The 18,606-nt window shown below is 33.8% G+C and overlaps 1 protein-coding gene and 1 pseudogene across 1 annotated transcript; one reads left to right on the top strand and one right to left on the bottom strand.

The window, feature by feature from the left end:
• Positions 1–6,547: 6,547 nt before the first annotated feature.
• LOC132179444 (beta-ureidopropionase-like) lies at positions 6,548–10,405 on the top strand (annotated as a pseudogene).
• A 2,590-nt stretch (positions 10,406–12,995) lies between these two features.
• Positions 12,996–14,251, bottom strand: LOC132177991 (uncharacterized). The gene is made up of 2 exons (XM_059590461.1): positions 14,163–14,251; positions 12,996–13,725 (listed from the first exon to the last, which is right to left on the bottom strand). The coding sequence occupies exons 1-2, from the start codon at positions 14,249–14,251 to the stop codon at positions 12,996–12,998; spliced, it is 819 nt and encodes a 272-aa protein (XP_059446444.1).
• Positions 14,252–18,606: the final 4,355 nt, after the last annotated feature.

The raw sequence follows: 18,606 nt of genomic DNA, 5'->3' as shown, positions 1-18,606 counted from the left end.
AAAGGTGTTTGTAACCTAGAGATTAAACACAGAAAAATGTGTGATAGAAGTCTGGTGAATAATTAAACTTGAAAATTGGGCCTCGTAAAAGATAAACTATATGGATGTACATGTGTAATTAAAGGCTAATTATAATTAAATAGCGTCAATTCCAACTCCTTTGTCCAAAGTTCAACAGTAATTTATTGATCGAATCATGAACACACCCATGAAAGTCATTGCAACATTAGTATGTTGAGTAATGTTGTTTAAGTAGACTGACTCTTATGTAATTTAATGATGTGACAGCTACTAAATCTACACTTAGAAAAAACAAATGATTAATTGTAATTATTACGTTATCTGATTGTGCGCTCGCAGTCGTGGTATATATTGTTGGTGTCTGTATAAGACATAATGACATGGATTATCAAAAGCTGCACGCAAACCGAAAAAAAAAAAAAAAAAAAAAAAAGAAAGGATTTTTTTTTAAAAAAAATAATAAGCAATTATTTAGGAACTAAAAAATATAAAAAAACTAATAATTAAAAAATTAAAAATATTAAAACAAGTAAAAAACTTTAAAAAACTAAATAAAAAATAAAAAATAAAAAACAAAGGGTACCCGTTGGTCAAAATGGGTGGCCGGCCATGAATTTCAGCTTCCTCCTCTATCACAATCCTTAGCTCACGAACTTCATCAACTGTTTCTCCACCGGATCCACCACTACTCTGTGAATTTCCCACCTGGCTTCTTCACCATAACCGTAATTTCCACATTTGGCTCCGGCGACGGCGACTGAACTATGCTTTTAAGACTGAACTGTTGCCGCTGTGGCTGTAAATCTAATGCTTTGTTGTCTTGAGATGAATCATGGATTGGTTGATATTTCATTACAAGGCAGGCTTAATCAGTAGCACCCATGCACAAGACCACAACAAAAGCATAAGGGAAACGAAAATCAATTAGAGTTGACCACCGCGGAGGCGGAGGACAAGGTGGAGGATGGACTCCTTCTGAATGTTATAGTCGGCGAGGGTACGCCCGTCCTTCAACTGCTTGTCGGTGAAGATGAGGTGCTGCTGGTCCGGAGGGATGCCTTCCTTGTCTTGGCCAAAATACTAGGGGTGTCAACCCGTAGTATTATGTATTATGTATGGACAAAAAGAGAGAGAGAGAGAGAGGCCACCGGAAGGAAGAAGAGAGGCGTGAACTGAAATGAATCCTAAGTGGTAAATGGCAAAAAAACCCCCCAAAAAAAAATATTAATATATATATATTAAATTATTAATATAAAATATTAAAATATATTGTTTTATATATATAATTATATATGCACCCGGTTCCGGTTTTCCCGATTTTTAACAATATTACTTTAATATTCTAATTATAAGGTTTTTGGTGGTTTTAAATAAAAAATGGCTTTCAAACTTCAAAGAGCTTTTTCAACTACAAATTTGATGGGAAGGAACATTGGTTAGTCGGACTGCTGGGATCCTTCAATATGTTAATTAAAGCACTAAACAAGTTGTTGCTTTGGCAAGTTTAGTTGGTGGAACCTTGAATTTGCAGTTCTTTAATAAAATAATTCAACCACAAAGCAAACTCTTTGTATTCAATCGATTGGGAATATCTATATTTAATTGTTCAACTTGTGCATAAGTTGATTCATGCACAAAGCTGAATTTATTAAGCATGAAATATCAGTCATACTTTGAAATATTCCATTGTCTATAACAAGCATGACACGCAACAAGGGCATGTAGAACACCCGGCTTGGGCATGACCTTTCGGTTTTGAATTTTTTTTTTTCTTATATGTTTATCTTATCAAAATTAATTATATATATAGCTAGTTTAAACTATATATATATAATAAAATTATTATATAATGTGAACCGAATTATCAATCCTTGGTTTTTTTTTTTTTTCTCTCTCTCTCTCTCTAATTAATTATTGTTCTCATTAGAATTAAATATATTGCATGTACATGCTATAAGCTATATAATTAATAAAGTTAAGTTAATTATATAATGATCATGATGCATACATGCATGCTTCCTTCCATTAATTAATTCTACTAATTATATAATTATTATTATTATTATTATTATTATTATATATATATATAGAGAGAGAGAGAGAGAGACCCTTTTGAAAATAACTACTTACTTGAAGAAATAATCATAAACATATACGACATATTTAATCCCTTCATTCTGCAAATTAATTTAGTATATTTATCACTGATCCCCACTATATGGGAATTGTTAAAAGATGGTTGGAAAATTGATTTTTAATTTATCAATTCTTTCTTTTTTAATTCTTTTAATTTTACTTTGAATGCCATTCTCCTACATTAAAGCAATCTAATTGCTAGCTGCGTGCAGCCTGCACAATGAGAGAGACATACACTTATCTTATCAGTCAATGTCCTAAACATCTTTTGGTGATGACATGCTATCTTATGAATTTGATAATATAAATGCATTAGAGAGAAAATCATACAATTTTATGAACATTGAGTACTGCATGTCTGGCAATTTCCTAACTATATTACCATAGTTTTATTCAAAAGACAATTCAAATATTAATAAAATTTGGTTTGTCATACTAAATTATTCAAAGTTATATCAACCTTTTGTGTGTTAGAACCCCACAAGCTAGTTAAGTATCCACAATTAATTAAATCAAAATAATTAGATTTCTTAATTTTCTCTAAGCCTCTACTTTTCTTAATATATTAATTACTAACAAAATTTTAATTTATTTATTTTAATGTAATGTATTTTATTTAATTATTTATATATTTATAAAGTAAATAATTAAAGTAAATATTTAAATATATTAAATATTTTTTAAAATTTATTGCTGTGTGGCACGTCAGCCCTATTCTGACGTGCCACATATGGCAGGATCCCCCTCGAGCCAACCCCCGCTCGCATATGTCCCATCTCCCCCTGCAGCGTGCCATGCCTCATTTTTTTTTTTTTTCTAATTAAAAAGGTGGGAAGGGGCGACCAGTGTAGTTTTCCTCATTGGGCGTTATCATCGGGGTTCCCACCTGCTGTGGAATGTCCGGTTTGAGCTATAGCTACTGCTTGGGAAGGCGAGCCCGTCACCACAACCCCACAAAAGTGTGCGAGCCATGTCTCATTAATTGAGGCACTTGAATTTTTTTTTCTTTCTTTTCTTTCCCTCCTTCGACCGCCAGCTCCTTCTTTCCTTTTTTTCTCCTTTTTCTCCTTTCTTTTTTCTCCTTCTTTCTCCTTTCTTCCGCCATTCTCTACCTGAAGCTGAAGGTTTTTTTTTTTTTTTTTTTTTTTTCTCTTCTCCACCCAGCCCGTATAGTCTCTCTCATGAAGTCTCCTCCGTAACTAAACCCGCCGGCCGTACGTCCTTCTCTCTGCCATCTTAGGCTATCATCCTCTCTCCCTCCGCATCTAGCTCCTACAAGAGCTCCTCACAGTGTGTATATATATATATATATGCATTTCAATTTTTTTTTTATATATATATATACTGATTTTTTGTGTTAATTATTTAAATTTTGATTTGTTTGAGATAGTTAATTATTGTTAATTTGTTAATTAATTAGGTGATTTGTGCTATGTGTTATGATTGTTATTTGGCATTTGGTATATATGAACAACCATGTGGTTTTGATTGTTATATTTTTACAACTTGTAATTAACTTAGATTTATTTATTTTATTTGTTTAATGATATATAATAATAAATGCATTTAAATTTGGACTTGTATATTGTTTAGGTTTTGCCCTATTAAATTTTATAAATGTTATACGACCAAAAATTCCAACAAAAGGAGAAAAAAAAAAAAAAAAAAACAAAAACAAAAACAAAAACAAAAAAGACTACTTACCCTAGCTAGATTTACTTTTATTTAACTAGGGTCTCTAATATCTAACAAATGAATATGAATATTTGGGAAAAAAAGAAAATGAGAATGTGAAAAAAGAACGTAAACGGGTAAACAAAATCAAATAATGTAAATGTGAGTGCATATTAATTTGATGTATGAGACCCCTTTTTGTCAGCTTGAGTCCATGATGCACTCGAGGTCCGCGTTTGAGATGACTCGAGTTAAGGATGTGCCGGACAAAGACTCCCCAACCCGTTTGGTGGTGAGATCGTCGGTAAGGAATGGATCAGATAATGCAATTTTTTTTTTTTTTTTTTTTTTTGGGTTTTGAATATTGCATTAAAATTGGTGTATATATATATATATATATATATATTGCAACTCTTGTTGCAATTTGTTTTATCTTCGTTGGTTTGGTGATATATTTGATTGCTTTTAGTATTGTTTTTGCGTCAAATGTTGTTTAATATATTATTTCCTATGGACTTTGTAAGAGATACATATTGCATTGATGATGTTTGTTGTTATTTCTAGTTAGTTCATTTTTAGTTGTATTATAGTAATGTCATTTTGGTTAGTATATATGTTAAAGTTGTTACGGTGCCCTTTTTTGTGTTTGGCTTAGGATCTTGATAAGAATGGTAGGTATTAGTTGCTAATTGTTTGTTTTATCATTTCCAGGTAATGCGGAGAGGTCGTACAATGAGGAAGCTCATTTTCATGGATTACAAATTAAAATTCGGTATTTATGGATAATGTCTCTTTCTTTCTTCTCAATCACTCTTCCTTAATGCGTAACCGTTGGATTGAACATATGCTTCATTGTCGGAGCATGCTTATCATCCAAGTTCAGACCAAAAGTAGCCAATGTTGGCCAAAAGTAGCTGTTTTCCCATTACGGTAACAGCCAATGTTCCAATTCAAATCATAAAAGCCATTTTTCTCAACCCTTTGATGTTCAGGATAAAACCTCAACGTACATGATCTACCATTGGGTTTATGGGAGTGTATTAAGACAAGAGTTACAAGAATTCAAGAAACAATGATTACAATATGGTTGGTTAATGTAGAAGTAAAAGAGACTTGTTACATTCAAACTCTTTTTCTATATATAGAGTCGTGTATACAATCAAATGAATAAGGAAAGACGTAGTCAAGAAAAACCTTTGATTTGTGGACGTAGGTCATTGGTCAAACTACCCTAACTCCGTGTCTTTCTTTCTCTTTACTATATTTAGATGATGAAGCTTTACACACCCAACTTACTTAGAATTGAAAATCATGTTACCAGCCCCAAGTCGAGGCCTATCAGCAGCCAATCAGCTGGCAGCACAAGTTGGCTTGATAACCTCTCAAATCAGGGTGAAGTAAAACAGAATGCTGGCGTGCCAATTTTTTTTTTTTTAATTAAAATATTAAAAAAAAAGGTTTTTTGCCTGGCGTGCTAATCATGCCAGCGTTGGGTGAATCACAACCCCTCAAATCAAGAAGATAGTAGGTGGGTTTTGCCCAACCGTATGTATACAAATGTTGATCAAAAGTTCTTCTTGTGGAGTTTAGAGTATTTACAATAGACTTTTCAAATAAAAGTAAAATTTGAGGAGAAAAATTCATTTTATCAAATTTAGAGAATGAGTCAAACATATGCCTTTCTCTATTTTAGTTAAATATTATTATATATCTTATTAGTTTTAAACCAATCAAGAAAGAGGAGGGTAAAAATTAAGCTTAAAAAATTATATAACTTCAGCATTTTGGCTCTTAGAATGTAGAGAGCATCTATGGTAAGTTAAATATAAAGTAGAAAATGGAGTTTGTTAGATGGGTATTTTCATGAATTTTATAAGTTTTTTAGAGAAAAACTAAATATAACGAGCCCATTTGATAGCTCCTGAATCTGCTACTTCAACAATATATTTGTGATGAAATAACCAAATGATAACTAGATTCTCAAAAGAACCAAAAACAAATTTTGAGATTGTAAATTTTTAAGCATAGTCAAGCATGTGATAAAAAAAAAAATGTGATTTGACTTCTAAATTTGCAGTGTAACTTAAAGTCATTCGTTTTTAAAAACACTAACTTACCTGCAATTTAAAAACATACTTTATTTTTTATTTTTTATTTTCAATCCACAACTTTTAAAAAACACATTTTCAAACAACACAATTTTTACGATTTTTAACTCGCAAAATTGCATTACCCATTTGCCCAAATTCAGAGAAGGTTGAAGGATATTTCGAGGGTCATGTCTTGTTTCTGTGTCTCCTGCATTAGGAATTCAGATGGAGTTGAAGGGTCTTAAGGCCATCATATCCCTTCATGTTCCTTAGTGGTTCATAATTTGTTCTGTTTACAGAACTTTACCTACTTTTGCTACCTTCTTTAATGTACCTGTTACTTTGACGATCAAGCCATTTATTTGACAAATTCTCAACGATTTTAATAATAGCCTTTTCCCCTTTGTATTGTATTTCATGTAATTTTCATTTTGTTTTTTTCTTTTCTCGTATTGAAAAGTTCAAAAAAAAAAATATATATATTTAAAAACAAAAAACTGCAACAGGTCCATTTGCCGCACCCACGACCGCTACTCTGCAACCAACCACTTTAGATAATTTCCAATAGCCCACGCTTCAAAGTTTTTACTATTATAATATTATTCAGAGAGACAAATCGTCTTCGTCGTCCGAGTCATACTCATTCCATTTCCACCACCATTCTCTGCCTCTATCTCTGCGTGCAAGAACTAAAAGAAAGAAATGGAGAAAAACCAGGACGTTGAAGCTGAAAATGGAGAAGGCGTAGAAGAAAGCAAGTCCCTGAAAGACGGTTCCATTTGTGGGTACGAGTCACTTCACGCTCTCCTGAACGCAAATCTCAAGCCTGAGATCTTCCAGGTCATTAACTTCTTCTTTTTCCCCCCCATTTTCACTAATTTTTTTCTGGGTTTATCAGCTGGAGCTAAGTTTTCGATATATATGTATCTGTCAACGGGTTTGAATCTGATCCGAAACTTTGTTTGATCAATTTCGTTTTGTGAACTCTCTGTACTATTGCACTTACAGTGTGCTTCAGTGTTTTCAAACTTGGCGATTCCTTATATCAGCGACTAGTTTATTTGGAACGATTAAGAAAGTAATTGTTTTATTGAATGAACTGAAATAAGAAAGTATTGGTTTTATTGAATGAACTGAAATTCGTGGATTTGGTTGCAAACCCAGTATAAATTTGGAGTTTTTTTAAAAAATTTAGAATTTTGATTTGGAGGATTTGGTTTTTATATATATCTGCAATTGTTGTGGCCGTGTAAACTGAACCCAGAAAGCAAAACTCTTCGATAAAGGATTTGGTTCCTCTGCAGTGAAAATCGGCCCAGAAAGATCAGGTGGGAAATAAGTCTTTCTAAATTTAGCACAAGGACTAGAAGCAACCATACTATGGACCATATCTGTTTAACCAACTGTAGAAAGACTCAGTTTTGTCCGACTAGTTTTGATGATGTGAGAAACCAACCATCTCAATGCTAACCTGGCTACCAGAATTCCAGAATTTATGGGACCTATATGTATAGTTAGCTGAGCGGAATTAAATATGGTCGACTATGTGGACATTTGTATATTAGTTCTGACATCCTTTTACTGTTAAACAATCACGAAAGTAACATCCATGCATGCATTTGAACTCAATTATCCACAATTTGTAGATCATAGTCGAATATTTGTGGTGTTGCATTGAGCATGTTGCCTGTAAGAGCTTTTCTGTACTTTAGATTTGTCTACTCGCCAAATTGTAGAATTTAGGCCCAAGGAGCATAATTGGATAGCCGAAATATGCAAGTCTTCAATATGTATAGAGTAAAATGAAGTTTTATTTTATTTTTTTATTTTTTTTATTTTTTTTATTTTTTATTATTATTTTTTTTCTTTTGTGTAGCACCCCTGTTTGACATGAGTACTTTGCTAGTGTTGAAAAGTCCATACAAGAAAGGAATACATTAAGGAAGTAGTTTTAGCAAGAATTTGGGATTATTAATCTATTAAAAGTTCCATTCTCTGTGTTTCGTTCACTTGTTGAATATATTTATCAGATATGAATCCTTCGAAAACATGGAATGTAATTTTAGTTCATTCTTTGTTTTGTGTTTTAATTTCTACTTGATCTTTTTCTTCTTGTTTTTCGGGGGTGGGGTGGGGGGGTTAAGTTAACCTGTTCTCCTTGCTTATGCACAACTTTAAAATTTCTGTAATTGTGATGGAAGTTGTGCATTCACCACATGTACACATTTTGGGATATTTTCTTAAAACTTTATCACAATTTTGCTGGAAGTCAGCCGCTTGCTACTTGGGCTTGATTGTGGAAGGGCAATTGATACGATAGTTCTCCCAGAATCCGCTAAAGCTCTCTCTTCAGAACATGATTTTGACCTTCAGGTAGGCATTTGTCCTGCCTGTTGCTTTGGTGGTTCAGTTTTAGAATTTTTATTCAAGTATACTCCATCCGTCCCACAGTTTTTGAAAGTTTACAAATCGCATGCATTTTAAGGAAACAAACACTGCTCAAATGGTTTTAGACAGGGCAAGAAATGTAGTTTCAAATTTTAAAATAGGTAAGTTCAAATTTGGGAAAAGATGGGTTCATAGGAAGATAAATGGATACCCTTTCATTATTAGAAACTTTCATCTAGTTTGGGACAGACTAAAAAGGAAAACACATAATGTGGGATGAAGAAATATGATTTTGTTGTACAATGTGGAGACAGGACTTTTTAGGAATTCTACATGCAACATATGCATGTTATTAGTATCAGATGATAATCCTTAAATAATTGCTGTTACATTGTTGATGAATTTTCATATTAATCTTTTCAGGCCTTTTGCTTTCACGCTGACAAAGAATTATTGAGAGCACCTAGAGTTGTTAGGGTTGGTCTTATTCAGAACTCTAAATCTCTTCCAACAACTGCCCCCTTTCTGGACCAAAAGAGGGCTATCTTTTAGAAACTAAAGCCAATCATCGAGGCGGCCGGTTCTTCAGGAGTCAACATATTATGCCTGCAAGTAAGTCATGGCATGTGGCTCGAAATACTTTTATTGATTCACTTCCATCTCAAGTCTGAAATTGTAACATTTCTTTTAAAAAATTAATACAGGAAGCATGGATGATGCCATTTGCCTTTTGTACGCGAGAGAAGAGGCAGTGTGAATTTGCAGAGCCTGTAGATGGGGAATCAACATGATTTCTTCAGGATCTTGCACTTAAATATAATATGGTCATTATAAGTTCAATTCTTGAGAGGGATGTCAATCATGGAGAGACTCTTTGGAACACTGCTGTTATAATTGGAAATCACGGCAACATAATTGGCAAACATCGGAAAGTAAGCTAAATAATTTTGGAGTACATAATGAAGTTAGCTTTTTTTGGCAGAACCATATACCAAGAGTCGGGGACTTCAATGAGAGCACGTATTATATGGAAGGCAACACAGGGCATCCCGTTTTTGAGACGGCTTATGGAGAGATCGGTGTTAATATCTGTTACAGGAGGCACCATCCTTTGAATTGGATAGCTTTCGGCTTGAACGGTGCAGAAATTGTTTTCAACCCTTGGCGAACTCAGTGAACCAAGGTGGCCCATCGAGGTCATTCTCTATCCATTTTCTTTATTATAAAAATTCACTTTCATGTGATGGATTTCTCTCTTTTGAATCTTGATTTTGCTTCTGAGATGGTTATGCTTTCTTTAAACTTTGGCACCTTGACATTAGGAATAATGATAGTTAAATAGCAGCTTCATGTTCTTTTGAGATGGGTTCCATCCACAAGTCTTCTTAGCAGTAAATAACATGATATATCAAAAGCTTCTTCATGTTGCAATTATATTTTGATAATGGTATTGTAGATGTAACATAATTTCTCAATAAGAACTTGAGGAGTTATGCTATTTAATAGATTCATGTACAATTGGATGACGTGACTGTAAAAACTAGCTTGTGTTTTTTTATTTTACAAGCTCTGATCGAATGGCTGATTTTTAATGCAACATCATTCAAGTATATGGTAGTTGTACAAGAGACTACTAAATAGAAATACTTGAAATTGACATACTATCTTTTGGTTTTACAGGCCCGAAATGCTGCAATGGCAAACAGTTACTTTGTTGGGTCAATCAACCGAGTAGGGACTGAGATATTCCCCAATCCATTCACTTCGGGTGATGGAAAGCCACAACATGCAGATTTTGGGCACTTTTATGGATCCAGCCATTTTAGTGCCCCAGATGCTTCTTGCACTCCATCTCTTTCCCGCAACAGGGATGGATTGTTGATCTCAGACATGGATCTTAACCTTTGCAGGCAGCTAAAAGACAAGTGGGGCTTCCGAATGACTGCCCGGTATGAGATGTATGCAGAGTTGCTTGCTAATTATTTGAAGCCAGATTTTAAGCCCCAAGTCATTTCTGACCCCTTGTTACATAAGAAGACTTTGTAAATTTCAGGTACTAGGAGAAAAAAAAATAAAATAAAATAGTTAAAAACTCTGTTGGAATAATACTTCAAGTTTAAGTTATCTGTCAAAAATAAATGTACTGAGTGTTCCCTTTTCACTATTTTCCTAATTTGTTGTACTTATTTTAGGCACTGTATTTTTGTTTGGACCTGTTGTTGAGGAGTCTTACCTCTTGTTTTTTGCTTCCATGTAATCTTTTTTCGTATTGAATAGAAAGAAAAAAAAAAAAAAAAAGTTTGAAGTGCCCTATCCAATCAATTGACGACGATAAAGATATAATAATATTAGTATAACATGAGTTACTCAGCACCGCTGATGAGTTTTAGACCCTTCCATCTCGCTTGATGGATTTGATTAGTGATTTTTTTGCTATTACAAATATGGAAAAAATGCAAAATCAGTCTCTATGGTTTACCTGATTTGCAATTAACTCTATGTAATATCAAAATGAATTTAAAGGTTCTTGAGGTATGCCAAAAAAACAATTTAGTCATTACAGTCAAATTACGTTCACTAACTTAATAGATTATGATAGTGTGAAACGTTAGAGCCAATAAAATTGTGATACTTGTCATATTTATGTCAGTATCACACTAACAGAATCTGTTAAATTTAGTGGACGGAATTTGACTATAAAGACTAAATTGTTTTTTTTTTTTTGATAACGTAGGAGAACTTTACTCAGATTAATTGCACGTCGCAAACGCATACTGTACAACAATCCTCACTGTTAATCAAACTCCTACGGGTAATTGACCCCACCCGCCAGAACCAGTTACCAGGTAATCCAGGAGCTTTCACCCCTGACGGGCTAAGCAGTTTATCCTCATACCCAGGAGGAAGACTAAATTGTTTTTTTAGCATGCCTTAGGCATCTTTGAGTCCATTTTGATACCACATGGAGCTAATTGTAAACTAGGTAAACCACAATGACTACTTTTGCATTTTTCCCTACAAATATTAAAGAAAACATTAGAAAAATATGAGGATTTTTCTCACTAATGATTTATCATTCTGTTATGAGAGGAAGTATTGGAAAGTGAGAAGGAGTCTTGCATGCTGGATTCGTTAGTTAGAGTCTTTTAATTAAGATATAGCATCCTTAGGTTTATGCTTTGCTTTATCTTATTATTAGTTGGAGTCTTTTATTTAAATTGAGTTAGGATATGTATTGCATTAGATAATAGTGCAGCACTTATCAAGTTATCTTGTTTTCAAATCTTAGGTTATCTCTATTAGTTTAAATTACAAATAATCCTCATTGGATTGAATTCTACGTGAATGAGTAAGTGTCATTGTAGGAGTTGAATTCTAAGTTCTAGAACTCAATTCCAAGAAGATTTAGTTTCCTCTATTTAAAGAGGAGATCTTTTAATAAGAAGGCATGCAAATTATATTCTCAAACTCTATTGTTTGAAAGAGGCCCAGGAACCTCCAATTTCCTACGCTAATTTTCCCAAGTTAGCACCATAGGTAAGAATAAGAAGCAAGATCCTGCTTCTTATCTTGTTGAAGCTCGAGTTCTCGGTCAGTTACGCAATCACGTAACACATTCATGTAATAGAACAGGATAGGGGAAAATAAGACAACACGGTGCGAAATAGGGGTAGAGTTTCTTATCTTGTCGAAGCTCGAGTTCTCGGTCAGTTACGCAATCACGTAACACATTCATGTAATAGAACAGGATAGGGGAAAATAAGACAACACGGTGCGAAATAGGGGTAGAGTTCAAGTTGGTATGGGACGTACATTTGCCTTAGAAGCTTAGAAAGTTATTGTAAATATTAGTACCGCCGAAGGGTCATTTGAGACTACCTACAAAGTGGCATGTGTATCTTAAGCTTCACACATGTTTCTTTGTTTTTAAATAGTTATGGGACACATGTCACTTTATTAGATGAGTTTGTATGAATTAACTATAAATCAGTTTGTAGCTAATTTATGTTCAAATGGATAGGGTTTTGTTTTGGGCAATTGAATAAATGCATAAATAGTGTGGAAATTGAATTTGTTCTTATATGCTACAAGGGTACAATGGTTGACTCTTTTATGGTCCTTAAATTACCACCCAATTAATAATGAATGACGAAAATTCCCTTATATAATTAAAATAAAAAAGAAAAATGTGTGTGTTTTCTTTTTTTTTTTTAAAAAAAAAAAAGAAAGAAAAGAAAAGAAAAGAAAAAATAGGTAGCGGAGATTTAAAAACTTTTTAATTTTTTTAAGAATTTTTTTTTTTAATTTTTAATTTTTTGAATTTTGAGGGTATTTTTGTCTTATTGGCAAAATTTTAAAATCATTTTTGTCTTTTAATTGGCATTATGAGACATTGACAATTTTTTGGTAATTTAGGAAAAACATTGTTACAATTGAAAGTTTGGAGCATATTGTCAATTAGGTAATAGTTTGAAGGAGATACCGCATCCGTATTCCCTTTATATATATAAGCTTCAAATTTAAGGACTGGACTATCTCTTTCTCTCTACTTAGAAATTCATTAGTAATGAAAGTTATAATTTTTTCTTTTTTTTTTTTTTTTTTTTTTGAAGAAAAACTCACCAAATTGATAAATCAGCAAGCTTGCTCGGCAAGTACATTACCGTGGATACACGGTGGAAAATCTCATATCCACATCTTCTCCTTCCTAAGGGAAATGGCTAATTGTGCTAAATTATGGGCTGTTACATTGGCTTGTCTAACAACATCGTGCACACTCCACCCCGGAAACATATGCAGATTTCTCTTAGCTTCCTCAATGAACATGCAGTAGCTTCCCCTCCAGAAACTGTCTCGTTGCAGGGTGTGGTCCACCTCTAAAGCATCTCCTTCCAGGATTATATTTTGAGCTCCCAGTTTTCTGCACACCTCCCTTTCATACCACATTGCCATAGATTCCGCCGATGAGGGTTCCATAGTCACCTCTTTATAGGTACAAAAAGAAGCTTGTACAGTCCCCTCATGGTTCCGAACAATTACACCCACCCCCGTCAGGTTCAGTTCCCTTGAAACCGAAGCGTCCCAATTGACCTTCATCACATTCTCCGGTGGCTTCGTCCATCTGTCTACCCTGTGAGATGACCCAGTGGGAGTCGTGCTATTTGTTTGGCAAGCTCTGGCCTTTTCAAAAGTCGCAATTTGCTCATATGCTTGTTTTAAGACCGCAGTTGGGGCTAGAAAATTTCCTTCATGGATCAAATTATTCCTTTTGAACCAAATCAGCCGAGCTACCGTGGTGAAGAGTTGGAAGGTGTTTTCGTTGAGCTTCTCCCGTAAACGTTCAAAAACTTCCCTAAACGTGGTATCATCAGCTGCACATTTTTGCAAAGCTCTCGGGCACTCCAGCCATACGTCCCTAGCAGATTGACAGTGCCATAGGATATGACCCACCTATTCCTCATGGATGCCATAAATTGGACACAGCGGGTCAGGAGCACAACATCTCCGATGCAGGTTTGCTTTGGTGGGCAGAATGTTTTGGCAAGCCTTCCAGAGGAACATTTGAAGCGCTTTTGATCCTCGCACGTTCCAAATTGTTCTCCAAGTTGTACTGCTAGAAGTCTATAGATATGAACAGGAGCCCTTCTTCCTTTCCATTGACGCTTTCCTCATATTGTACGCACTACGTACTGAAAACTCGCCATTTTTGGTTCCCCCCCATACCACATGATTCGACTGTTGTCCAGGGCATATAGCAAGGTTACAGATTTGCTTCACCTCCATCTCCGAGAATGTGCCTCGCAGTTTCTGTACATTCCACCACCTACTGTCCTGATCGATCAAGTCACATACCTTGGCACTATGCGAACCTTAATGGTTAGGTGGGTGCAGTCAGCCCAAAGGGAGCCAGCAGTCTTCCCAAATCTTGATAGATTTTCCATCACCCACTCGCCACATAAGTCCTTCGGTTAAAAGAGATCGTCCTCCCCATATGCTCCGCCAAGCATAAGAAGGGTTTCTTCGCAAATTTGAATCCAAAAAAGAGCTCCCCGGATAGTATTTGTCATGGAAAATCTTACCAACCAAGGACTCCGGGTTTTGGATTATTCGCCAACCCTGCTTAGCCAAGAGTGCTTGATTGAATACTTCAAGGTCTCGAAAGCCAAAACCTCCCATGTCCTTCGATTGACCCAATTTATTCCAACACATCCAAGCAATCTTTGAGTAGTTATCTTTGCAATACAATTGTCATTATATTTTACATTTAATTGATTCATGATTTGTACTTGTAGAGGTGCTAATTTTAGGGTGTGCAATAGATTTGTTGCCATCAACATTTGATTATGAATGTACTACGTTTAGATTTAATTTACGTTTTTTGTTTTTGTTTTTGTTTTGTTTTTTATTTTAATGTTTTGCATTTCGGATATTATTATTATTTTTTTTATGCTTGTCGGATTTATAATTTATGGCAAAATGATTAGCTAGTGTGATTTGAATAATAATGTTCAATTATAGACAATACCTTTTTGTATTTACTACAAGCATGAATTAGAACTTTTAGGCCCAAAATGCTCACTACCTTATATATATATATATATATAGCGGATACTAATCGTACGATACAAATACATATAATAGTCGTATGATGTGGATACGGATACCTAAAAGTAATAACCAGATTATGCGGATGCGGATATTGCTAATAATCATGGCCGCATTGTTGTGCACGGATCCCAAAGAAGTAGAAAAGAACAGAATATAAAATAAATAAATCACACACAACATCAAGATTTGAGTGATTCAGCTTAATAAATCTACATTTACTAGCGGAGACGATCTGAAAAAATTCACTAACAAAAGATGGAGTATAAAGGAGTAGGAAGAAAAACCACTCAAAACTCAAAGCCCTAATATACCAAAATTTCACTCTAAAAAAAAAAAAAAATTGACTATCTTCTTTCTCTCGGTGACCTAAATTAAAGCATTACAAAAATGATAAAACAGCCGTGAGAGTAGGAGTAGTGACCCATGGACAGAAAAGTAAGCAACTTTTGCAAAATGACAAAAACAGCCGTGAGAGTAGGAGTACTAGTGAGCCATGGACAGAAAAGTAAGCAACTTTTGCAAAATGACAAAACGAACCATGAACCATATGGACAGAAAAGCAATGCACTAAGTATGGCGTTAAGTAGATCGAGAGTCGATCTTAACCTTTTTACATCATCTATATATACCCCCTACAACACATGAACTTCATTCATTTACTTTCGATTGTTCAACTCAGCATTCGAGAGCAGCTTTCTGTTTATCCGTAAGTTTTAAAAACTGTGTTGGAATAAAACTTCGAGTTTAAGTTATCTGTCAAAAATAAATGTACTGAGTGTTCCCTTTTCTGACTCATTTCCTAGTTTGTTGTACTTATTTTAGGCACTGTATTTTTGTTTGGACCTGTTGTTGAGGAGTCCTACCTCTTGTTTTTGGCTTCCATGTAATCTTTTTTTTCGTATTGAATAGAAAGAAAAAAAAAAAAAAAAAAAAAAGGGTTTGAAGTGCCCTATCCAACCAATTGACGACGATAAAGATATAATAATATTAGTATAACATGAGCTACTCAGCACCGCTGATGAGTTTTAGATCCTTCCATCTCGCGTGATGGATTTGATTAGTGATTTTTTTCTATTACAAATATGGAAAAGATGCAAAACCAGCCTTTATGGTTTACCTGATTTACAATTAACTCTATGTAGTATCAAAATGAACTTAAAAATTCTTGAGGTATGCCAAAAAAATAATTTAGTCATTATAGTCGAATTACGTTCACTAACTTAATAGATTCTGATAGTGTGAAATGTTAGAGCCAATAAAATTGTGATACTTGTTATATTTAAGTCAGTGTCACACTAGCGGAATCTGTTAAATTAGTGGATGGAATTTGATTATAAGGACTAAAATGTTTTTTTAGCATGCTTCAGGGATCTTTGAGTTCATTTTGATACTACATGGAGCTAATTGTAAATTGGGTAAACCACAATGACTAATTTTGCATTTTTTCCTACAAATATTAAAGAAAACATTAGAAAAATATGAGGATTTTTCTCACTAATGATTCATCATTCATGTGATAGAATAGGATAAAGGAAAATAAGACAACACGGTGCGAAATAGGGGTAGAGTCCAAGTTGGTATGGGACGTACATTTGCCTTAGAAGCTTAATTAGAAAGTTATTGTAAATATTAGTACCGCCTAAGGGTTAGCTGAGACTACCTACAAAGTGGCATGTGTCTCTTAAGCTTCGCATATGTTTTTTGTTTTTAAATAGTTATGGGACACATGTCACTTTATTAGATGAGATTGTGTGAATTAATTATAAATCAGTTTGTAGCTAATTTATATTCAAATGGATAGGGTTTTGTTTGGGTGATTGAATAAATGCATAAATAGTGATGAAATTGAATTTGTTCTTATATGCTACAAGGGTACAATGGTTGACTCCTTTATGCTCCTTAAATTTCCATCCATTAATAATGATTCCCCCCAAACTTTCAATTGCGATAATGTTCTGTCAAACTACCAAAAATTGTTAATATCCCCGTTAATGAAGAAAATTCCCTTATATAATTAAAATAAAGACTAAAAGATTTTTTTTTTTTAAAAAAAAAAAAAAAGAAAAAAAGAAGAAGAAGAAAACAGGTAGCGGAGATTTAAAAACTTTTTCATTTTTTTTTAAGAATTTTATTTATTTATTTTTTAATTTATAAGGGTATTTTTGTCTTATTGGCAAAATTTTAAAATCATTTTTGTCTTTTTATTGGCATTATGAGACATTAACAATTTTTTGGTAATTTAGGAAAAACATTGTTACAATTGAAAGTTTAGAGGATATTGTCAATTAGGTGATAGTTTGAAGGGGATACTGCATCTGCATTCCCTATATATATATAAGCTTCAAATTTAAGGACTAGACCATCTCTTTCTCTCTGCTTAGAAATTCATTAGTAATGAAAGTTATAATTTTGTCATATTTTATTTACAATACAATTGTCATTATATTTTACATTTAATTGATTCATGATTTGTACTTGTAGAGGTGCTAATTTGGATTTATGCCATGGTGTGCAATAGATTTGTTGCCATCAACATTTAATTATGAATGTGTTACATTTAGATTTAATTTACGTTTTTTTTTTTTTTTTTTAATGTTTTGCATTTCGGATATTATTATTATTTTTTTTATGCTTGTCGGATTTATAATTTATGGCAAAATGATTAGCTAGTGTGATTTGAATAATAATGGTCAATTATAGACAATACCTTTTTGTATTTACTACAAGAATGAATTAGAACTTTAAGGGCCAAAAAACTCATTACCTCATATATATATATATATATATATATATATATATATGCAGATAACTGATAGTAACCACATTTAACAATCGCACTAACCGCACGGATGCGGATAGTAATCGTACGATACATATATGTATAGTAGTTGTATAATGTGGATACAGATACCTAAAAGTGATAACTAGGGGTGTAAACGAGCCGAGCTTGAGCGAGCTTTCCTTGTTCAGGCTTGGCTCGTTTAAATTTTACTCGAGCTCGAGTCGAGCTCTAGGGCGAGCCAAAAAAATCGAGCTCGAGCTAATAATAAATCGAGCCGCGAGCTGCTCTTATATTTAATGTTTTTGTTTTCAATTTTTTTTTTTAACTTCAAGTACTCTTAAACGGCTTAAGAAGTTAGTTTGCATATGAGCATTTGCTTAACCTGACTAGTCGAGTATGGAGCCTGAGTCAATACAGCAAGGCATTTGGTTTCAAAGAGAGAGGATATGCATCATTTTATAGATAAGCAAACTTGAAGATTAATGTTTTCTTAACAATGTGGGACAAGTTAACAGGTTGCATTCAGACTGCATTGGGACAACACCCCCTACAAAAAACTATTTTTTCAACGTCTCTCTCTCAATCCCCCTCATCAGTCACAGCGCATCTTCCACCTGAACTCTCATTTCCTACTCTCTCACTCTCACTCATCAAACAGGTACTGATAGTGTTTGGGTCTGTATGATTCTTCAATAGTTTATGCCTTTTCCAATCTCCCTCAATAGTTTCTGCTTAATTCTTCTTCCTTTCGTTTGAGCCTGCTCTAATTGAATCGAAGTTTTTTTAATGATTGCTCTCTCTCTCTCTTTGATCACGAAAGGTTTAGAATTTTCATTCTCTAACGCTTAAATATAAATGCAATTTTAAGATTTTAATAATTATGAGATTTATAATTAATTATGTATT

This window comes from Corylus avellana, chromosome ca4, assembly GCF_901000735.1.
Source record: "Corylus avellana chromosome ca4, CavTom2PMs-1.0".
NCBI lineage: Eukaryota > Viridiplantae > Streptophyta > Magnoliopsida > Fagales > Betulaceae > Corylus > Corylus avellana.
This window is presented reverse-complemented; position numbering and strand designations above follow the sequence as displayed.

Bases quoted from the DNA above. Each gene is read 5' to 3' on its own strand.
- LOC132177991 (XM_059590461.1), bottom strand. From the start codon at position 14,251: ATGGAAAATCTATCAAGATTTGGGAAGACTGCTGGCTCCCTTTGGGCT. The intron at 13,726-14,162 runs GTATGTGACTTG...TCAATCTGCTAG, and splicing joins AAGGTTCGCATAGTGCCAAG to GGACGTATGGCTGGAGTGCC.